This window comes from Thunnus albacares, chromosome 14 (genome assembly GCF_914725855.1).
Source record: "Thunnus albacares chromosome 14, fThuAlb1.1, whole genome shotgun sequence".
NCBI classification, from domain to species: domain Eukaryota; kingdom Metazoa; phylum Chordata; class Actinopteri; order Scombriformes; family Scombridae; genus Thunnus; species Thunnus albacares.
The window spans coordinates 15,607,968-15,631,988 of NC_058119.1; the positions used below are offsets into that span (position 1 = coordinate 15,607,968).

The following is a 24,021-nucleotide window of genomic DNA, read 5'->3' on the forward strand; positions in this document are numbered from 1 at the left end:
CTCCTCTTAGATATAACATACCAAGGCTCTGCTCCAATAATATGACATGGGAAAGATTCATCTTCCTGCCTTTGTGAAATGCAGGAGGCAAACTGTAAATATACACAAGCAAAGATGAGGAGAGGCAGAGGTTGAAGTACAAAGTTTTATTTGAACTCATTATGACTGAAATGTGAAGGAACCCGAAGCCCTGTTATTTCTTGTGTTAGTTTAGTGAAAGAATTTGATTCGCTGTGTGCACAAGCATGGTGTAACATGCAAGATAGAGATCAAAACAAATACGTGGACATTGCAGTGACAGAAGAGCTGAATGATTCCTAATTAACAGGTTATAGTGAACACATAAATTGGTGTATTTTTCCTCTCATTAGTAGGTTATACATAGTAAAGTGTGGTGCTGAAACAGCTTCTTCATGCTTTTGGCTACCATGCTTCTATTTATCACATTTTGTGCAACACAGGCAAATTGTGACGGTGTCTCACAAGTGGCACTTAAACAGCAACATTAACAATTAACTTCAAAAACACATGTACAAAATTACAAAATAAATAGGTCTCTTTTTTAAAATCTTTTTCTTATGGTTTTGCAATAAAACAGACACAAAGCACTTTTTTTAAACATCAACCTTGGCACTTTTTGTTAATATTAAGATGAGTTATCTTTGTCGTTTTCCTTAAAGTGTAAAGTGAAACACAATTCATGCAGCAAGTGTGAGAAAAAGGTCATTATACGTCGAGTTTGGTCTAACAAGTCTGCGTCAGACAGAGGCAAGGACACTCTGCGCACACAAAGAGGCGCCGTCTGAAGGAAAAATGCTGCTCAGTAAGACACTGTAGCCAACAATTTTCATTCCAGTTGTGGGGAAGCAGAGCTGTACTGTAGGCACAGAGATTCTGGGGCTGTAGCCCTCCTCCAGCCTGTTTCCTGGCTCCACTGTCCTCTAACAATGCTGAATTTCATTTCACTACTCATTAAAAGAACATCTTTGCAGCCAGTCCTTCCATCTGATTAGGAGACGGTAGCCCAGGGAGTGAAATTAAGAGAGATTTAAACTGACCTGTGCTCATCAGACCTGCAAACGAGAGAGAGGGGAGAAAAAACATCCAGGCATGAGTATCAGCAGCGTAGCCGTGTTTTTTTGAAGCTTGTTTTGAAAGCAGACCTGACTATATGTGGCTTTTTTTCACACAGCTAAAAATAATTTACATATCAGCAACAATGATTTTTAAGTGCCTTTGCAGGAATATGGAGTGAAAACTCGACAAATGAAACCCCCCCGCTGTTGTGCTCACCTCGTCTTCTGCTTTGAAATGAGGTCAAAGGGCTTTAATGAAAGCTTTTAATGTGCGAATTATGCAGCCATGTCTTTCTCCTTTCATGTCTTTGATCAATGCCCCTGACTGGAAAGCTTTGCTCTTGAAGCGTCTCGCTTTGCGCACCACAGCGGCACGTATCGTTCACCCTGACATCACAGGCCTTTTAGATTCAATCAGATGTGTGATTACGCTATAGTGCACCTACGCAGTAGTACGTGTATTTAAGCATATGGTGTTGCGTTGTTTCTGCCTTTCCTTTTCGACCAGTAATAAAATACAAAAACTAACTATGGAAAATCTTCCTTCCTGCCCAGTCCTAGGTGGGTGGACTTAACTTCAACCAAACGAGCCACACCTGAACTGATAAGAGGTCCGGCTCAGGCCCTGCTCAGTCTCTTCCTTTCACTTAAAAGCTGCTATTGTCTCCAGTGGACGCTACCACGGATGCATTATTTGAGTAAGTTATGGATATTTGTTATAGTTATTGCTGTTTCTTTGTTTAATGGTTAATTAGTGCTATTTGATTAAGGTATATATATATCAACTACTTAAATGGAAATTCTTTGAAAAGACAACAAACTTTTGAATGGCTCTCATCTCTGGTCATCATGCTTTAACTGGTGCGCCAATGCAGAGGCGCTTCAAATAACCCAGCTACCACAAAGTCAAGTTTCTACACCCACAGTGAGTCCAAGGGTACAAGAAAATAATTGGGAGCTTGAGAGTGTTATCGTGAATCTCTGGGGGGATCTCTAACTCGCTCTGTCTCTTTCTCTCTCTCTCTTTCTGCGGTGGGCAATAAGGTCAGACTTGTCATAAGGCGATGGGTTTAATTAATGCTGCTCACAGACAGAAGAACAACAGTGAGATGCAGCAAGAGCACGCTGATATGAAAAATAAACAGCGTGAGATTGAATGAGATATTGACCAAAGTGGTATAAAGATAAAGTTATGATGCGAGTGAAAAAATAAATTATGATCTTAGCGTTAAGATAAATCTGTAAAAGGAATGTCGAGAATGAAACAGAGAGCGTGAGAGGAATCTCTTACGTCACCCTGATCTGTGTTTTCTTCCACCGATTTATTCCTCTAATAAATAAACTATGCTGTCAGATTTTAAATTTGTCTGAGGTGCTACAGTTACTATAGGAGCATCTTTGTACCTAAACTTTTCCACAAATTACAACAACCCAGCAGTCAGTCAACAAGCTGTTAGCACACAAATTGATTCAAATCTTTAAACACCAGTAAACTGTAACAGTAACCTTGTGCTCTCTGTGTTCAGTACATTTCCAGACTTTAAAAACATTAACTTCATCATCCATTTCTTTAAGTGCTTGTTTGGCAAAGTGCCTGCGTGGGAGGTGTGTTGGTAAGACATAAAAACTATTTACCTTGGATGCTCTTGTGTAACGCTGTGCCCCACAGTCTAGTCATACTGCGTTATGGTCTCATGCAGGGTGTCTCTCAGCGGTGGAGTCAAACTCTGCTGAGACACAATCAATGTTTTCCTTCTAATCCGCCTGTGTCAAACAAGGTCCAGTAGACACAGCTGTGGCCTTCACTGCTGCAGCTCCTCATACTGAATAAAGGCCAATCAAAAAGTTCCTCCGGCCTGCTGCTTCTTGACAGGCGGCAGTGTCAAACTCCATAATAGCGTCCAATAATTGTCTCTTTCCCAAAGCGCTTTAAAACCAGTATTTAAAGTGCATTAAAATCAGTAATACTGTCATGTTTCCTATAGGTTGTCTATTAAAAAGTTTAAAAATTGGTGGAGTAATCACTATTTAATATCTCTGTAATTATGTAAACATTGAATAACCTTTTTTCATCCCTCAAATGTAGTTTTGAAAGTTTGAATATTGTCACTTATTAACCATTTGTAGGAACTGCAGTCATCCGTTAAAGTAAGAATTAAGTCATGATAAAACAACAAGAATATTTGGTTGATTATTAAACTTCAAGTTACGGATATTAGTAATATTAAATAGTGATTCTTTCACAATGTCTTAGTGAGGGCTGGTGTGAAGTGTTATGTGCTGTTACTGTGCTTGATGTTGGTTATTACAGTTATAAAAGTCAGTGTTAAAAGTGAAAACATTGCAAACCAAATTCCCTCTTTCACCACATCCATTGCCTTCAGTATTTATAAAGTGTGAATGACACCTTTTAAAAATGCATAGGCCATCTGTGCACTTGTCAGCCCAAACAAACTTTGGCTAGCTGCCCTCTACTTTGACTCGAGCCAAATATGGCCGCCACACAGCAGAAGTCTTCGCATGTTTATGTTTATATTCCCATGGGGCTCCTCTCCTCGTTTGAGTCTATGTTTCCTGTTTTGTGCTTTGTGGATCAAAGATCTCTCTGGTCTCAGCCCTGACGGACTGACTGCACATGGCCTACTGGGCAATATTGCGGTGAGGTAGATTACTTTTTATGTTTTCATTTCATGCTTGGTCCTTCATGGTGATGTCTCATTCTCACTTGTTATGTGTTGGGAATTTGGGGAATTGAGGTTGACAAAGAGCTCAAAAGTTCAAAAAGCAGGGATGTCCCAATGAAAAGAATGTAGATAAAACTCTCATTGATTTAGTCCTGAACAATGACGAGTCGTATGACAGGCACTTTAGCACCAGGTAGCAACAGTCCTCCCACCACAGGGGGCGCTACGTCTCTCTACACAGAGCTCTCATCCGGCCTGGGCAGCAGCTGAGTGTGTTTCCTCTTCTCTAAAATCTTGTTGAGCTCCTCAGCGAAGGAGGAGCAGAGTGGTGACGTGCTCTCAGAGTCGCTTTGTCTCAGCAGCACATAGCTGTTGCCGTTCATCCTCCTCAGGACGCTGGGCAGCGTGGCTGACAGCCCGTTGGGGAAGTCACACTCTGGGGACGGAAGTTGTGGAGTCGGAGGGAGAGGAGGGGCTGGGGGAGGGGGCTCATTATTGGGTGATGGGTGACCCTCACCGGGGACGATTTGAAGGAAGCCTCCCTCCTGGACGTTACCATTATGCTGCTTAGAAACTCCATTACAAATGCCGTTACAGTGACTTGAGATAGTTTTCAGCTCCATGTGAGAGGAGCTTCGCTGCTGTTTTCTGTTTCTGTGCTTTTTACTGTTCGGGTAGGCTGCAGCAGCTGCACGTAACGAGTACTTCCCTCTATTGCCCACTCGCAGGCAGAAGCCCACGTAGACGAGAACCACAGTGAGGACCACACACAGGCCTCCGAGGATGGTGATGAGGGACAGGTACATGGCCTCCATGTTTCTGGGAGAGAGTAGCTCTAAGTGGGGGAGCAGAGGGGCTGGGGGAGGAGGCAGGGGCCTCTCGGAGGAAGAGGGAGGGTCAGTGGACGCTGGCAGGGTGGCGAAGAGATTGTAAAGGTCTTCAGTTGGTTCAACAGGTGGGGGAAGGGGCAGGTCCAGGCAAATGGTGACATTGTAGGTAACTATGGCGACCTTGATGTTGTTTTCAACAGCGTAGCAGGTGTACTGCCCGCTCTGGTCCTGCCGGGCCTCGATGATCAACAAGCCATCCGTGCCGGTTCTGAAGCCAGAGTTGAGGCCGTAGCCATGCAGCTCGCTGCCATCCAGAGTCCAGAGCGGCGTCGCCAGGTTGGAGCTGAGCTCACACTGCAGCAGCACGTCATCGCCCACCCGCACGGAGCGGCTCCGCAGGACAACGTCTGAAACACACACATTAACACAGTGAGTCTAAAAGACTAATTTCAGAAGAAAACGCACAACTTCATCACATTTTATATACTAATTGCTTAACAGTTACTAAACTTAGCAAAGGCTGTCCAGAGTTATTGAGGCATAAACAGCAATTAGAAATCTTCCTTTTCCAGCCATCATATTACCTTGAACAGAGAAAACAATGTAGGGGCAGAAGATGCTACATTTTATCAGACTGAAATTGTGAAGTGAGAGAAGGCATTTGCCTGCCTTGAATATCAAAGAGATTTCTCTCCAGAGATGGCAAAAATGTGATTAAAGACGGGAGGAGCGGGTTTTGCCAACACAGTGTGCATAATCAACTTTCAAAGAGGCCTTCATGTCATCTGATGACAACTATGCATCTCTCTACTCCTTCCTAACATTCTCTATTTTCAATCTCTCTTTCATCATTCATTGCATTAAAAGCAAACTTTTTTTAAGCAACTTTTTTTTTTTTTTACCATCTTGTATGTTCTCACATCCGCTGCTGCCACGCTGGATGTCCTGGATTAAAGTGGATCTGTGGAGAGAGAGAAAACATAACACTAAGCATATTAGGGCAAAGCTTAAACATGCTTTTTTTGTTACTTAACAAGACATAAAAAATATCCAATATTGTTGGTGCTGAGATTTCTATTTCTAACTATTACCTTCCATATTCTGATCTACTCATATCTCTCATATCAGTTATTGCCCCCTTAACAACTTTCTACGGAGTAAGCCTATCTGTTCAGATTAATCAGTACACTTAAAGTACACAGCTACGTGTTCACTATCACAACCAACATCAGGTTTCTGCCGGCATCGTGATTACGCAACAGTTCTGGGAACTGACATTTGGACAGGGCACAGTGATACTTGAGGTAAGTCAATTCAAGCACACAAAATGGCACCAGCAGCATTTTAATCACCTGATCCTCACTAACACATACACACACACACACATCAGCACCCACCTGTCTGCATGCGCCATCATGTCCACACACTGGGCTCCGCTCCAGGCGCAGTGAGGGTCCCTGGCAAAGATGCAGTCGTAGCAGGAAGAGTACCTGCGGCAGTTTGAGAGGGGCAGCTGCACCACACCTGATGGAGAGCCGACGTACACGCTCATCTGGAGGAGAAGAGAGCAAATTTAAATACTGTGAGATACTTGTGTGTGTGTGTGTGTGTGTGTGTGTGTGTGTGTGTGTGTGTGTGTGATGGTCAGACACAGTACCTGTTTGACGGAGATGAGCAGATTGTTAACAGGCTGTGGTTCTTCGAACAGTTGAAGCTCCTCAATAATGTGCAGCTGACCCTCGACTTCTACAGCCTTATGTAACCAGCCTTCATCTGAGTGATAGAGACAACAAGAGTGAACGTTAGAGACATTTTACCACCCACATTATAGACTTCACAACATGGTGTAGCCTGTTGACTAGAAACTAAACAAATCATATATTTCTGTTAAGCAGTCTGCAAAATACATCAGTATTTAGACTGATTTTACCCTCCAGGTAGCCACTGTTTTCATTCTTTTCAGCAAGCAATGAAAATCAACTTGCAAACACTTGAGACTAGCTTAACATCAGTAATTTATCAGAGAATACTCTTCATTTTATTTAATTTTCATCAGTCACATTTAGAGCTGGAACTATTAATCCATCATCCGATCCACTGAAAAATAATCTGCATATTACAGCCTCTCCAGTATGAAGGTTGGCTGGTTTTAAACTGTAACTTGTAAACTGAATATTTTGGCATTTTGGGATGTTGGTCTAACAAAACAAAACATTTGAGGACGTCAAATGTTGGCTTTAGGAAATTGTGGCAGGCATTTTTCACTATATTCTGACATCAATTGATTAATCAAAAGAATAATCAGCAGATTAATTAATAATGAAAATAACTGAGGTAACATTTTACATCCAACACGTGGAGTTGGCTGCTAAACAGTAATCTTTGTAATACTAGAAATTAGAAAATCAGAAAGCAAAGAAATTGCAGCTCGGAAGGTCGTTAAAGTCTCATTAAAATTAAGTCATTATGTCGCCTCTGGAGTGCTGCACAATTACTACCTGATACAAATTCATACACACCTGTTCCCATGTATAATACATGATATATTTGTCCATCTAAGCCTTGGATCATGTGTACGGCCATGTGCGTGTAGTCTGTGGTCCTCCTGAACAACAGGGGGCGTCTGTCTGACGGCTGAACCTGCTGGGACATCAGAGGATGTCTTCTGACAAAGTCCAGCACATCATCCGGTAGGGAGGTGGACACGTTTATGCCCCTGGCCCTCAGAGCGTTGGTTATACACTGCAGGAATAGAGGGCAAAGCAGATATGTGAGGAGCAGTAATGATGATGGAACAAGGCACGCTGTGGACTGGAGGAAAAAGAGAGACATTTTGTGGGGTATTGGCTCATTTGTAATAAAGTTCTCTATAAATAGAGATGGATAGTGGAAGGGAGAGAGGATGTCAGGAGGTATCGCATGGCGGTCTGGAGGGAAAATCAAGGTATCAAGAGGGAAATGCAAGCCTGTGGGAGATTGTGTCTGGGGAAAAGGCGACTTTTAGCTTAAACTAAAATGAGCCTGTGTGAGTTGAGTTCGGCAGCCGGCTTGTGCTGACATGCGGGCCGACTCAGCTCTCTCTGCACCTGACTAAAGGAACAACTTTCCGTCTCTCTTTGTCCTTTTCAAATGACTTCAGCCAATTGCTCTAAGAGGCTTTCACGCTCCCAAGTTTAAAACCCTTGACCGTATTCTCCTTTCCGTTTAATAGCAAAGTTAAAATTAAGTCCTACAAAGTGTTGAAGTGACACTACAGTGGATAATGTCTGCTCTTGCTAACGATGCCACGGCCCTGGCTGGCACACTAAGCCATTGTCGCCAAAGCTACGGACTGGAGTTAATCACCATGGAAATGGGTTTCAATGACATAAGCTGGTTGTGTTTTGAGCCTCATCTTTGAGGCTGCCACTCATCTTCCTTATCGGTTACCCTCCATCTTTTCCTCTGCTTCCTTTCCTTTATGCAGCTCTACTCTGGATCAGTTTCTTCTGCTCTCTGTTGGGGTTTTCTGGTGTGAATCGTTGAGTCAGGATAGAAGCTTCATCTTGTGTATTAGGGATTTGTATGTGTATGTGTTTACCGTTCCAGGTCGTGGGTCAGGGATCTTTCCAGTGTATTCCCTCCACTTAGAGCCAGAGTCCTGGTTCTCCATGTAGGGTCCTTGAAAGGCCTCTTGGACCTCAGACAGAGAGAAACGACACACTGCAGACGCCTTCACGTTCTTCCTAAAGACAGCAGCACACACACACACACACACACACACACACAGAGTGAGAAAGACCAGAACACAGGCCGCGAACAATAACAGCAGTAAACCCAGTGTTGCTATGGTGACAGGAGTTGAAGTACAGTAGATCCTTGGCTCACCTAGTTGAAAAGATGGAAAGAGACAACTGGGAAGAAAGCATGGGGGAGAGGGGAGGGGATGAGCGCTGACAGAGATAGTAAGAAACTGATTAGAAGACATACATCTCTGTGAAGAGTGGGAGGGGAGGAGGAGAGAAATACAAAATGGAGTCAGAGGTGTGTTGTAGGAGTTGCAGTCAGAGGCAGCAGAGGTGGAAAAGCATCCCAAGAGAGCAAAATGTTGAGAATTATCACTATTTGTTTGTCCGTTCCCCACTGTGCAACATTTTACTTTCAGTTTTCAGTCCATACATCGTTAAAGTTAATGAACCATATTGAAAAGGGCCTTTAACTTCTTTGAAGCCCATCTAAATCTGCATTTTTAATTAATATTCTCCCCTCAAACTGCTACCACAAGCCAACTTTTTATTGTTAAAGTCCTCCTGGCTTTTTCCGGCTCTTCTCTTCCATCCTGTCCCCTGCCTGCCTTCTTCCAAATGTCTCGATGTATCAATTGCAGCCTTTCATCTTTGTCTCGCTCGTTCTTTACATTTGCATCCTCAAAGCCCCCCTCAGTCGCAGATCCCAACAACAGACACACACATACACTCTCCCTACTCACCACTCCAGGCCGAAGATGCCGTAGAAGAGTGTGTCCTGCGGCGTGTGGCCAGGCATGACGAACACGCTGCGCAGCATGTTGAAGTGGAAGTCATACTCGGGCAGAGAACACGTCAGCCTGGCCTTGAGGAAGGACGTCCAGCGCTTCTGGAGAGTTAAACGGCCTCCCCTGTCCCCCTGATGGATGAGAGGTGGAGGAGAAAGGAGAAACAGAGGGTCAGATGAGGTAAGGGCTTGGATAAAAGAAAAACAGATTGAACTCTTGGCTCAAGGTGGCACACAAGGGGAAGTAAACCTCCTAAAGAGCGCAACAGATGGCAGTGGAAAGCAATAACGATAGGTTCAAAAAGGTTATGGCCTCCCATAGGTAAGACTCCCTCACTGTAATCTACAGGTTTCTGTATGGGTGTGAGTGTTGATCCTCAGCAGGCTTCACTACACCTAAAGGCTGAAAGAACTCACTGTGGAGTGAATTTCTAACTGAATGTGACAGTCACACACACACACACACACACATCTCAACACCTATTCTTGTTCCAAAAAAAAAAAAAAACCCATCACTGACAGGTTCACAATGGAAAAGCTCGACTCAAGGCCGAGAGTCTTTTGAAAATCCAGACATCATCTTGCCCTTTGATTTTAACTTTTAAATGTATTCAGCCAGTGGCACATGGCAAATGTCACACATGCTGCCATGAGGCATTTCTATTAAGATGAAAAAAGACAAACTAACAGGAGTGCTACAGGAGAGGACGACAAGCAAGGTTATTACGACGTACAGTTAATTCAAATGGCTCTCGCTACTGTTAACTCCTTCCTGGGCAGCAGGAAATGTAAATAATTCACATTTAAGAGACCTGCGGTCAGTCTCTCCCCTGCAGTCATCCATCCCTCTCACTCTGAGCCACACTTTGCAAGCCATTCATCAGCTACACAGTCTGCTCCTCTAATCACCCTCGGGGCCTTGTTACAAATGCATTCCCCATCCAGCCCCTTATCTATTATGTTATCCTCAGTTTTTATCAACCAAGGCTTCACTCATGCTAGCCTGATGCAAGGCTTCGCTCCCAGTTGCAAACATCTCTTTCTAATCTACTCTCACCTTACAAACACGAGCCACTCGCGCCACCCTGCTGTGGCTATAGGTTGTCGTCTGCTCCTGGCTCCTCTCGGTGAAGAAGAAGTAGAGCTTATCATCATCGCCTGTGCTGCTGGCCAAACTCTCCTGCACCAGCGCTGAGCCCACAAAATCTGCCTCTGTGTGGGGAGAGAAAGAGATGCACTGACTCATACAGTTTGTTGAATGAATCAACAATCGACTAAATTAGACACTGACAGTGTGCAAGTCTTATTCAGGTAAGCTGCTGACATGAACATTTGATACCCTGAGACTGAGTACAGCAGCTGCCCAGAACAAAACAGAAGAAAGTTCTACCTGTGGCTTCTCGCCAAAACACGAAACTGTAAAAAGGTGGGAAAAACGATGCCAGCTTTTACTGAGCAGTTGGCTGCATATACATAATGAGTGGAAAGACATGGCAATCCCGAAACTAACACTGACAGTCTTCACAGATGGTGAAAGCAAAACGTAAAAAGGAGAATATGTTTATATGCCTCAGTTATCTGCAAAACGTCAGGTTGAGCCAAGTTTTTTCTGTCATTGCAACCCAGAACCAGGCTTCTGGGATAATCTCTTAAGAACCATGCATGTAAAACTAAGTTGCAATGCTTTAAGAGTTAGTGAAGCAATCAGTAGCTGATTTAAAGAGAGTAAAATAATGCATTATTGATCCACTGAGGCTGAAACATTGTCCATGCTGTTGAGGCTGCCTCAGCAGAGATGCTTGCTGATATGGAGGCTTAAAACCTGGCATTAGCTAGTCGACAGGCAAAAGCTCTGACCACTCAGACCACCCTGACACCAAAACATGCTAAAGGGCTTTTGTCATTCCAGGAGATTAACTGACCGTTCAGCCAGCGTGTTGGAGCATCTTCTGTCTTCAGCATGGGAGATTGAGAGTTGCGGCGGATATCTGGGAAGCTCCTGAACTCATACTGGGAAGCTGTATATATCTGCTGGTCTGCAGGGAAACCAAATTATCGGGTCAATCGGTTGTTTGGTGTCACTCTGGAAATAATTATTAACTGTTGAAAGCCCTTACCTATAATGAGACCAGTGTAGCCCGTCGTTGGGCCATAAGGACATTTGTCTCTGCCCTCTTCAGGCTGAGATGACATCACAAACCTCGTCTCATCCTACACAGGATGAATGAAGCGGGAGACATTTAGTTTCATCTTTGAGGACTCACAAAAAGAAGAAAGAGATTCATGTGAAAGAATAACAGATCAAGCACTTTTTCACAGCTATGCTGAGATCTATGGTTTAGTAAATGTATTCAGTAGCAGATGCACCTGCACTGAGGAGAAAAAAATATCAAATCTGTTTAACAGTACAATGTGTTGCATTTCTTACTATGTATGCACACAGAGGTCTGAAGGCATGAGTCCCACACATGTAGAGATGAGTGGAGTTGAACCTCTGGAGGAAGCGAATGTGATTAAAACACTCCGTCTGGAAGAGCAGGTGAATAAAGGAAAATATACCACGGTAAGGGAATGAATAACAATACATAGGAGAGAACTATACACAAAAAGATGTGAAAAAAATAACTAAATTCCTACCTTATTGTCTTTTCCCTTGAGCAGACACTGACGTTTTTGCTCAGGGGAGACCTCCCACTCAATCTGATAGACAGCACAGAGTACAGAGTTGGATGATTTCATATCACTGACTTGCACAGTTGTTTTTTTTTTTTTTTTTTTAGCAAAATACCACAAATCTGACAGCAGATACACAGAGAGTAAGATCTAGACTAACTTTAATCATTCTACCTTAAAATTTGGCACTTGAATGTTCTGTGTGGTTGAACACCATGTTTTTTTAAAACTCTTATATAACGCAGAAAGTTGACTTAACACATTTGTATTTACAGCAGGAGACAGACGAGTGGTTGCAAGGGAGTGGTACGCACACACACCAGCAATCGTACCTTATGACAGACGGCTGCATTAACATAATTAGCATAACAGCTTAGTGTCAGGTTGTTACCAGGTAACAGACACTGGAGTATGTCAGCTTCTATGGGCACATAAACAAGCAGTCAACTTTAACGTCTTGATTGTTTGTGTCTAAATACAATATGCAGTATTTTAAGGACTCAATCACAGCAGCACTGCTAACGACTCACTTTAAAGGCCCTGAAAACATATTTTCACATTTAGCTTCTTAATATGAGTGATGGGGTCTTACATGAACACACCACTTTCTGACAAAGTTGGTAATTCCACTTTGGTAGATATCTGTATTTTGCTCAGTGTTCCTCTCACTGGTTTGAAGTGGGTGATGCTCAGTTAGAAAAACATGATATCACGTACTTCATGCACTCATCAGGATTAAGCAACATTTGATATTTCAAACTCTGATGACAGTATTGGGTTTGTTTGCTCATGTTGCAAGATACTGTCAATCAAATCTGATCAAACCACCACCACACAGTCCTGATGAAGCGGATTAGCTCAGGTTTTGAGTAAATAAAGGATGATTTTTTCTGAAGTTTAACTTTGACTGTTATCTAGTCATGAATAAAAAAAGGGAGTGACATAGCTCTTAAACTGTGGGAACACATGGATATGGTTTTATTTAACCTTTTTCACTTAAAAAGTAGGGTAAATATTAGCAACTGGGTTGAGGTAGATAGTATGCTAATTACTGCATTAATTAGAAACTATTTCTGTCTCAACATGCTTTCAATACTTGATGTGATGTAAATGTGAATTCTGCATCTATTTATAAGAGTTACAGTAAAGGAGCTACAATAGTCAGCTTTTCAGTTTTTTTTCTCATTAATATGTAAGTTTATGCAGCAAGATGCTCCTGTGAGTTATTGTGTTAAAAATAATGTGACTGCACACACACACACAAACACACAAGGGGTGTCGGGGGAAGATATGCTGTTGCCTCAAAATTAAATATTGTTGCCTCGAAAAAGATCCTGCATTGTGGAATGCAAATGAAGCAGTGGCTGACTTAAAGACGTGGCAGTTGAGGCACACGACGAGCAGCTACACTGAAACAAAACAAACTCACAGTGAGAGCAGAGCTGGCTGAGATGTCAGAGGCATTGAGAGCGAATACAGCCCCCCGAGCCCCGACGTAGAGACGTTCACTGTCAGCCTCCAGCAACATGGTGCTGTAGTTGACTGCAGAGGATTGGAAACGCCTGCAGCCCTGGAGACCTGGGAGAGGAGAGGAGAGAAGATGAGAGGAGAGGAGAGGACAGGAGAGGAGAAAAGAAGAGAGAAGAGGTTGTTAATGAAACCCCTGACACAGCTTCTGCTACATATATTTATGCAAAACAGCTGCTAATGTCCTTCAAAATAAATACATCACACACACTTTTAAGTGGCTGAATCAGCAGTATGACATGAAACTATAGTGATGACACACAAGCGTGTCCCCTGTGTGATTATTGAACAATACAAGTGAATGGAAACACTACCCTTGCACAAACACAGTCTTGCTACTGACTGTAGTTTGTCTCTATGGGAACAACTTGAGGTTAACGAGTAAAACCTTTCTGGGACAGAAAATCACAATTTGTTCACATCCCCATTTTTTCAATAAGTCTATAGGCATTGGTTTATTTATCCTCTGCAGTACCACTGGAGCAGTTACTGAAATGTGTACATCAAAATACACACAGATCCTATTATGTGAAGCACTTTGGTGCAAAACCTGTTTGCTTTTTAAAGTGCTATATAAATAAGATAAACTTGAAACTTATTCCGTCTGGATCTTTATCTGATAAATTGAACAATAAATGAAAAAACACTGATGCAGCTCCTTCAGTGCCTCTTGATAGCCCCCAATATGTGAAAAATTACTGCTATCAGGGTGTGGCATAATAAAAGCACAAAAGTGAGAGCTTTTTTCAGTCAAACCTGACAGAAGAACAAAGAGAGCGATGGGAATGTATTCATCCTCTGTGATGGATTTCTTTCTGTATGATTGTCGAACGTCAGTGCAGAGTGGTGAGAAGGACTTGCTTTTTGAATCTGAGAGATTCGCTTTAAAAGCTAAGATTCTTTTTATAGACAGCCAAAGAAAACATCCTCTATTCATCACGACTGGACTGTAGCTGCACTGAGAATCTTCACATTGCCTTTGTGTTTGGTCAGGAGCAAAAAAAATATACCAACAACCAACAAAAAGGAAGCACAACATTTCATTTTGACAGCAGGACACAGATTTCTTTTATGACTGTTTATCTACTGCCTTTCCCTTTCTCATTAGTCACTTATCAATTAATTAATAGATAGAAAATGAATAACCAGCAATTTAATGCATGTGTTTACTACTGTTGCAATCTTATTTTTAAGTATTAGCATGATAACATTTGCTTATCTGTAGTCTAGACCACATATCACAGCAATCCATCTAATAGGCACAGTAAGAAAATTCAGGTGATCACCGAAGTCAGTAGGATTAATCTTCTAGGAGCCATGAATGTCTGCACAAAATTGCATGGCAATGTATTCAAAAGTTGTTGAGGTATTTCAGTCTAGACCAAAGTGGGGAACCGACCGACCGACATTACTAAAATAGCCACAAATTTGTGGTTTTTGTAGCATCAAAAATGTAAGGAGTCTCTGCTTTCTTCTGTAAAATACTGTTTATAGTTATATATAGCACTGACCAGAGATGAAAGTACAACCCCACTGTTGACAATAAAAGCTAAGGGATTATGATTATCCTACGCAGTTCCACTAAGGACAGAGAAGATAATAAAAAGAGGCCCAACACAGCATCAGATTTCAGAGATCCACTTCTACTTCATGCGGATTTCTGTAACTGAAGGCTGTTTCTTTGTTATGTGTATATGTCCCCCTACCCCCTCCGTCCAGTTTTCCAGGCTATATTGGGATGGATCTGTTTGACAGGACAAGATACTAATGAGCTCAAACTCAAACACAAACACTCAGCAGAGAGACACATTGTACAACACATGCACTTTTTATGTCATAAAGTTGCTCGCCGCAGTCATGGGATGCCTGAGAGTTACGTAAGCTCTAAACCTACGATCCATCAGGGCTCCACTTAGCTTGGGTAAACATGACACCACTGTCAACATACACACACACACACACCCATCAAAGACACATGAAACCTCTAGACATGTTATAACCATAACAATATCTCCACAAATGCGATGAGCTATAATTGTTGTAATTTACTGTCTAATGAAAATATCTATCTGACTAGTACTGAGCAGGGTTTACTATCAGCTGGGGTGGAAATTTGACAGCAATTAAGCAACAGAAACTTGAAATTGAGCTACTTTTTGTGCCTACTCATGAGTACAGTAGCTCAAAATCACCAAAAACAGAAAAAGTGTCAGACTTCCTGCATTCTCAGCCAGTTCACTTCCCTCTTCAGTATCAATGCCCCCGTAGACTGCATGGTTATCAAGTAAGCTGTGATTAAGATTCCTATCAGCTGCTGCAAAACAAAATCCTCTCTGCTCACTTCACCAGCAAGCAGTCAGCTCTTATCCCAGACTGCCCCTGGGTGATCAGGTGCCTACTTTAGAAGAATAGTATTACTTGAACACTGTACGGGATTTTCAGAACAATAACTTTTCCTACGTGAGCGCACACAATATCAGTGCCTCATTGTGGGTGAAGACAAGGAATAATAGCAGAGGCAATGCCTAAAGTTTCCTCCGTGTAATCAGAGTATGAGGACACCACAATACCTTCTGTGTGAGGGCCTGACAGCTGGAGCCAGATAACTGAAAACAACCTCACTGAGAGAGTGACGCAGCAGAGACAGATTTATCTGGGCTATATTAACCGTATATGATGATGAAATAACATCCCAAAGCACATTTTAGCCTCAGTTTACACGATCATGGGAAAAATTTAAGAAAAAGGCAGGATCTGATTAATTCTATAGGGAAAGAAAAAGAGCGAGGGAAGCAGCAAGAGAAGCCCATATCATTTTTACTGAGCAAACACTTGGAGGGACCTCAGCTGATCAGCACAGTACACAGTGTTCAGGGACACACACAGACACAGACACGCACACACACTTGCTTAACCTCTTGGTGTTGGACTGTGCTTACATGCAGATGCACACACGAGCGTCAGGCCTGTGTACGGTTCAGAGTATTCTGAAGTGCAAACTGACTGACTTGCAGGCGGAACAGAATAAACAACCTGTGGAAGTTACGTATATCCGCCTACTTTAATTGATGTCAAAATGTGGCAAATTCTCAAAATACTTGACAGGTGGAAATCTGTGTGTGTCATGAAAAGGTATTTTGATGTAACACCAGTTTTCAGTCTTTTTAACAACCTACCTGCTCTGCTGTTTTGCCAGCTTTTAGCTCCTCAAAACTGTACACTGGAATTCATCAAATTAATAACCCTTAACGACCTCACTCCCTCAAAGTTTTTCACCTTGTTTCTGGGAGAAAAAGAGAAGTTGCAATGAGGAGAGAACACAGCTGTGTGTGTGTGTGTGTGTGTGTGAGTGTTTAACTGTGCAAGGCTGCGGCACATATTCAAGTGTGTGTGATTTAACCACCAGGCACAAGGTTTGGAGTCTTTGCCTTTAGGTTGCTAAGAAACACACAGATTAAAGAGATTAGTGGTAAGTTTGCATATCGAATTCTTCCCATCAGGAGCAAAAGAAACAAGGACAAGAGGTAAAAACGAGGTAAAGGAATTACAGGAGGACCATGAGAAAAGTACAGCCTAATGAAGTAAAGATGGAGGAAAAGAGACAGAGTTTAAGTGCCGAGGTAGAGAGATGGCTGGCAGAGGAGGAGATGAGTTGTGTAGGAGGACCTGTAAGCAGGCTTGAGCGCTAACCGATGATTTATAGAAACTGAAATACCAAGAGAGGTTCATAGCAAGAACAGGAGTGAAGACGGATAGTCAGTGTAAGTAGTTGATGTATGGTGAGAAAGACGTCTGTTTAGAAAAGAGTGGAGGAGAGGAGGGATTTTGTTCGACAAGTCTTTAAGTGGATACGTGAGAAAACTCCTTTCACACGTCTGTGTATCAACAAATAAAGTCCAGGATCAGATAACAGTGCCCACACATGCACGCCCGTTAAATACTGTATACGATCGTCTTGCGCCATATTACAACAGTTGTCATGGTTACGGTGCTTCTCTCTCTCTCTACTACCTACAGTGGTGTCAGTCTCCCTGGATGCTCTGCAGGGATCCCAGTGTAAGCACTTCACTCATCTGCCTCCCTGATCTGCTGATCCCCAGGCGACATGCCATCACTCACACAAGGTAAATGAATAATAATCACAGTTAACAGACAGTGTAAGAATTACCAGTGTGTGTGTGTGTGTGTGTGTTTGTGTGGACCAGTCAGTGTGCACAAAATGAGATTGAGAGGAGTGAAAAGAAAGTGAGGGAAAAGATAAAAGAGCTGTGTCAGGAGGAGAGAGTAAGACAGGGAGAGAGGAAGAAGGAAAATAGAGGAAACTGACAACAAGATGAAGAGAAAGAAGGCTGCACCTGCAATACTATATGAAGAGTTTCTTTCTAAATACAGATTTTCACAATTTAAAGAAAAAAACTGACAGCTGCTGTAACAAAATAATTCCTGATGAGACATCTTGAGATATTTAACATATATTTTAGGACACAATCATAAAGATTTTTTAAATTTTGATCATTTGACAGCAATGTGATGCACCACAAACTGTGCAAAAATCTATTGATTTGAGAACAAAACACCTTTGTGTGTCTGTGTTTGCGCTTACCGCTGCTCAACACGGTGATGCGTGGAGTCACATCCAGGTCCAGGGGTGTTCTGAAGGGGTAGCTGGCCGCCGCGCACACACAGCAGCTGAGCAACAAGACCCGCAGCGCAGGAGATAGAGCTCCCTGCATCCCCATCGAGCGTCTCACAGGACACACACTCTCCAACCAGGGTGTATACTTATGCAATGACATTCACACAAACATATTCACCCAAAGACTCGCATAATCCCTGCATACACACACACACGCCCATGCACTCAAACAAACACTGGTAGGCAAGCAGGCCATAGAGAGGACTGAAGAAACCTGAAAAAAAGAAAACACACGCAGTCAAGTCAACGCCAGGAGAAAAAACAAAACGCTGTGCATGTGAGCGTTGTGACTGAAAATGTGACACTTTAAAAAGTTAGAGAAGTTAAAAGAGAAGGCAAGCTGGCAAAGTTCAGTTCAAACACACACAAGAAATAAGCTGACGTGAAGGATTTCACAAGGATGACGACAGAGATATGAAAGACACACAAAGTGCGCTCCCTCAATAAAATATTGGGGGCTTTTGCAGATCAATGAGTCACTGTTAGACTTGTGCCAGCCTTAAATGTTGTAAAGTAACGCCGTCTCACAATCAGCAACTGCCTAGTCCAAACACATGACTGAAAATATCATTAACCAAACAGTGACTGTCAAACAGAGCAATGTGCCAGTATCACGAGCAAACACTTGAGGATTAAACGGCAACGTGGAGCAATCCAGATCGATAAGGTGTGAAACCAGTTCAAACAGCAGACGCACCCGAGAGGAGCCAAATCCACGAGGGGGGAGAGATTGAGAAATATGATAATCTGTAAGATGTGTGAGTTGTGATGTGAATGCCAATGTTGTTCCGGCAGAACAAGACCCTCTTTAGGAGGAGAGAAAGTAGAAAGGGAGAGGAGGGGAGGGAGGAGATGGTGTGTGTGTCTGCGTGCGTGTGTGTCACTATCACATGCACCAGTGCACACACACCAGCAGGGAGAATACACTGACAGATACACTCCGTGGAGCATCCCCAACCTTGTCCCGTTATATTTTGGGGGAATGGTGACATCTCTCTTTCTCTGACTCTCTCTTTTAAAAACACACACATGCACACACACACACACACACACACACACACACACACACACACACACACACACAATTAGCACAAGTGTTTGTGACTCTTACAGAAAGTCTCAGCAGTCCCTCAGGGCTGACACCATGACAACAGCTGGCTTGAGCGTTGCATAATGTGTCGGACAACCACAGCAGCATGCAGGTGTGGATAAGAGCTGCACTCTGTGAACCATGATGGTAGTAACAGTCAAACACAGGTTCATGTTGTAGACACACTGTACTGTAAGCACTGTATATACTGGAATAGTTTAACCTTTCACTACCCACTGTGCACTATGAAGAACTGTGATGGTGCTATGAAAAGTAACATGAGCATGAACATGTGATATCATCTTTTCTATCACTGTGGCCAATTAAAACAAGAACACTCTGTCGCAAGAATAATCCACGTACAATGCACTGCAAAGTCTATAACTGAAACCTTAGAATTATGGTGTCTGCAGGGGGACCATGGTGTTGGTTTTGCATGTTTTGGACCATTAATAAATCAGATATACTTTGTATTATTGCTGAACATTCCCCAAAACATACACATGAGATTTTAGATGAATTTCCAATCTGCCCACAGTCATCGGTTTCAGGTGATTTCCTTTGATATTAACTGAGCAAAAAGATATGAAACTGGTAATCAATCACCTTGACCATTTATTGCTCCTCATTTCTTAATGATACGGTATTGCACAGTAATGCACTTGCAGGTAAGGACTGTTGTGAAATGAATCCATAATACAATAAGAACATTAGGGTAACACGAAAATCCTGTAAAACATCCTTTGAATCAGATTTTTTTTAGTTGCTGAAACATTTATTGATCAGCAGAAAATGAATCCTAAAAGGTTTTGACAGACTGATCATTTTTCAAGTAATTTTTCACAAACAACATTTAACAATGTGAGGATCTGCTGTTATTTTCCTTTCTTAATTCTGCTGGTTGGTCAAGACACGAAATTTAAAGACATCACTGCCTTGGGCTCTGACAACTTTTGAGGGACATCTTTCGCTATTTTGTGACATTTAATAAACTTTAACGATTAATTGATTAACCACAAAAATAGTCAACAATTAACTGATGATGAAAATATTTGTGTCTGTATTTGTGTGCATTGAAAACATGACTTGGATGTCGGACTTTCCCAGAATCCACTGGCAAGGAAGAGTTTTCAAATTCATTAATGTGACAGAGGGAAGTTTGAAAAATAAAGTCATGGTGATAGATTTCTCTTAGGGGATATTTCCTCTGCACTGGAAGGAAACTAAAAAGAGTTAGGAGGTTGGAAATCAATCTAAATGCTTCAGTAACGAGATAAAAAATGCAAAACCACCAGTATGGTCAATTTAATTGAATTAATTACGCTCATCCAGGGGTGGATAAAAACATCTTCTAAAACTCCTTCAAAACCAAGGCTGCTTTTATGAGTTCCCAAAATGCAGCCATTTGTGAAGTTCTACTTTTTCACTTACTTTTTATTGATTTTTACCGCTCTGCCTTGCTCCCACTGTGGCAAATATACTTTGGTGACACCAATTATTTCAGTCATACAATCTCTCTGAGGATGTGCTGCCTCTCCTGTGGCCTGTTTAACACTATTGCCCTCCCACCCTGGTCTAAGCTTCTCTTAAAAGGTGGCAGAGGAGGTACACTGAGGAGCTCTTTGTATGTCATTTATCTGACTCTTGCGCACAAAATCACTCAAATGGGCTGTCAGGGTCTAAATCCTTACAGTCTGTCAGTCAGTCAGTCAGCCACAGTGGTCCCAACATGGTCTTGTAATCCTGAGAGGAAGACGAGTCTATTCAGATGGAAATGTTTCACAGAACTATGAAAGAAAATATGAAAGAGGGGAGAGAAAGCAGCAAGCAAGGGGATAAAATACTATCTGAAAGTCCAGCGGCACAGAGGGAAGAGAAAGTAATTGTAATATTCCTGATTATCTGTCATCTAAAATCCATTACTCCTAACTTGCTCTGTACTCCCTAAATGCAGAGGCTTTCAATTGTTAATTGGCCATTGAGCCAAAACTTTGAAAAAACATAGAAAGAGAGATGTTGAAAATAAAACGAGGCAAGCCCAGAGGACATCACAGTGACTCCGCCACTCACGACCGAACCTTTCTAATCTGTCTTCACCCTGATCTCGCCGCCAGCTCTCGGTCCCATGACATTCATTCACTGAAATGGATTTCATCAGGCAATTATACTGTATAGTGTCTACAAACCTGCCTGAATAGAGGAGATTGGAGCACTGCAGTGACAGCTCCATCAACAGGCAGCACTTGTCCCCAAGGATACTATTGAATGTTTTTGAGTTGGATACATTATCTGTGTGTGTGTGTGTGTGTGTGTGTAACAAATGGTAGAAAATATTACAGTCAAAGCCATTGAGCTGAGCTCCAAATGAGATACAGACTGCTTTTAAATAAACTTGTTTCGCAAACAGAACTGAACTGTATTTGTTCCCAATAACTCTACTGTAGCTGCACACTCTGTACAGTCACTTTGTGAATGTAACACTGAGCTCTTTAACCTTTCACACTTGACAAAAGAGAGAAGTTGTGTGCGGTCAGTGTGCAGTGGTATTAGGAATGCATTTAATGAATCGTTTTCAATCGAGACCTTGTTAAAATGTTGTGTACAATCATTTATAAGTGTGTAAAACACAATTTCACCCATTATTTGTGTTCTTCCTGAGGAACTTTCCACTCTGCTGCAGCTTCTCTCAGGATTCAATCTCAGTTTTGTGGCTTAAAGCTTAAAAGCTTAAAAGCGCTCAAAACCATTATGAATCTCATATAAGAAAATGGGAAGATTTCAGTGAATTCAGACATCTTGTTGGTTTTACAAAAAAAAAACCCTCTCAAGGCAAGTCAATTTTATTATATTTTCCAAAATCCTATATTTGCCTTTACAGCATACAACACCAACTGTTTGGATAAAGAAAAACTCCCCTGGAAAAACCCTTAACAGGGAAAAACAAGAAGAAACTTCAAGGAGAGCAACAAAGGCCATGCAATAGATGAAGTACAGTATGAGTAGATGGAAATAACGATAGCAAAATGACACTGTGGAGAAACTGAATGATATGTAAATATAGAGTGCAAACATTTATGAAGCATATAGATCCTGGAGGACATTGAGCAACTGTTCATAAAGCCGGCTTCCCTTCAAATTATAATATTTTGCACAACCATACTCCTGGTATCTTCATTGTGATATTTCCATTGATAGAACATGCTGACCGTATTCTGAGCTTCCTGTTTTCATAAAGATTTATCAAGGTTGCCCCCTTGGACTGAGCTGAGGCTAAATGAGAGACTGCAGCAGAACACTGGGTCCCTCAAAACTAAAATCATCCTTTAAGTCATAAGCATAAATATAAATGACCAAAACCAACATTTGAATGAGGCGAAAACAGTTAACCTTTCTTTTTAAAAGGATGGGGTGGTGTAGAAGACAATAGGAAGAGAACACCAAGGAGATTATCTACATAACAATAACACTCTTTATGTTAAATGACCACATCTTTGCATATCTTACTTTCATTTCCTCCCACTTACCATACAGTACTAAATCATGACTTTTTAAATGGTAGATAAATGGCTTCACTGAGTTTCTCTACACAGCTAATGATTAGATCACAGCTTGAGCAGGAGAAGGCTGATTATCCATCTTAAACACATCATGTTCTCCAAGCACCTATAAACATCATCAATGTGTGTTTACAGCTGATTTGCAATAATCGGTGCTGCCCAGCTGGCATCTTGCCATGTGTTTTCCATATGAATCAGGCTTTGCATGCTGCCCAGTTCCTCCACATCCCTGTTGATATCTGACGGGATGGAAATCACTGTACTGTAATGCAGTAAAATGAAGCAAGGAATGGGTAGGGGGGGAAAAAAGCCAATATACACATTTATGATGTCAGTGCTCTACACCTGTCTGGTATATTGGGCTTATAGGTTGAGAAGCAGGTAAAAAAAAAAAACCCCACCACAGACAAATATCTCATATTGAGACAGAATTTACCTTTTTTTTTTTTTTTTTTTTTTTTACAAATATGTTATATAAATATCAAACTCTAAGTGACTGTAAGACCATTAAATATTGTTATAAAGATATTTTGGTGGAATTAAAACACACCCTGACGACACAGAATTACTTACTATCACTGTATAAATACTATAAAGATACCACAGAAGAACAAATATATATAATCTATAAATTAAGGTATTTTTATGGAGATTGAATTGAAACAGCGCTCTATAATGCTCTATAATGTTCAGTGTTTCTTACCTGACTCATGAAAACAATTCCTCGAAGAGAGCAGTAAATGTGTGTTTCCTTGAGCTGAAGATAATCCAAATGGACTTTAAACGCCTATACACGTTTACACACACACTCGCACACACGTACACTAAACACCCACTAAATGACACACACTCACACACACACACACATACACACACACAGCTATAACAGGGACTGACTGACTCGCAGCTTCTCTACACTCATTTGCCGTCACAGGTGGCCCGCCCTCCCACGACGCTCACTTCTTTTTCTCCGCACCAGCACCAGCCTGGCAACACTGAATCAGCCAGGTAGTCCGGGTTTTATCCAACAGCTCAGCGTCAAACCTGGGTCCTGGTTCATTGTCAGACTTTCTTTAGGTGTATTATGAGCTCCGGTCTCAGGAAAAGCAGTTACAGTTATGAGGCAGAAGTAGAAAAGGTGCATGAATGCAACCTGTCCCATTTAAAGCTGCAGGGTGACGCCGCACTGACACCTAGTGTTCACAGAGGGAACTACACACAACAAACATACATTTAATTAAAATTTTAAATTGAAACTATTGATTGATCAAATTTGAATTAAATACTCCTCAAACAAGAATTTATTTAAACATATTTACCAATCCATACAACTTTTATTTCATTTAATTGTGAATTTAATGAGCCTTTCTTATTGA

The 24,021-nt window shown here is 41.8% G+C and overlaps 1 protein-coding gene and 1 long non-coding RNA gene across 2 annotated transcripts; one reads left to right on the forward strand and one right to left on the reverse strand.

Annotated features, from left to right (window-relative positions):
* Window positions 1-131: 131 nt before the first annotated feature.
* sema4ga (sema domain, immunoglobulin domain (Ig), transmembrane domain (TM) and short cytoplasmic domain, (semaphorin) 4Ga) lies at window positions 132-23,785 on the reverse strand. Its single transcript, XM_044373609.1, has 16 exons — window positions 23,349-23,785; window positions 17,906-18,212; window positions 13,205-13,353; window positions 11,740-11,802; window positions 11,531-11,629; window positions 11,220-11,313; window positions 11,025-11,138; window positions 10,160-10,314; window positions 9,059-9,234; window positions 8,171-8,315; window positions 7,110-7,332; window positions 6,248-6,363; window positions 5,988-6,142; window positions 5,493-5,551; window positions 2,712-4,997; window positions 132-1,073 (listed from the first exon to the last, which is right to left on the reverse strand). The coding sequence occupies exons 2-15, from the start codon at window positions 18,096-18,098 to the stop codon at window positions 3,994-3,996; spliced, it is 2,745 nt and encodes a 914-aa protein (XP_044229544.1). The 5' UTR covers window positions 18,099-18,212; window positions 23,349-23,785; the 3' UTR covers window positions 132-1,073; window positions 2,712-3,993.
* Window positions 1,080-4,878, forward strand: LOC122997464. Its single transcript, XR_006407215.1, has 3 exons — window positions 1,080-1,774; window positions 4,489-4,560; window positions 4,791-4,878. It is a non-coding gene; the product is annotated as an uncharacterized LOC122997464 (long non-coding RNA).
* Window positions 23,786-24,021: the final 236 nt, after the last annotated feature.

Bases quoted from the DNA above. Each gene is read 5' to 3' on its own strand.
- sema4ga (XM_044373609.1), bottom strand. From the start codon at position 18,098: ATGTCATTGCATAAGTATACACCCTGGTTGGAGAGTGTGTGTCCTGTG. The intron at 13,354-17,905 runs GTAAGCGCAAAC...CTCCTCTCCCAG, and splicing joins CATCACCGTGTTGAGCAGCG to GTCTCCAGGGCTGCAGGCGT. The intron at 10,315-11,024 runs GTCAGTTAATCT...CTCCCCACACAG, and splicing joins TCCAACACGCTGGCTGAACG to AGGCAGATTTTGTGGGCTCA.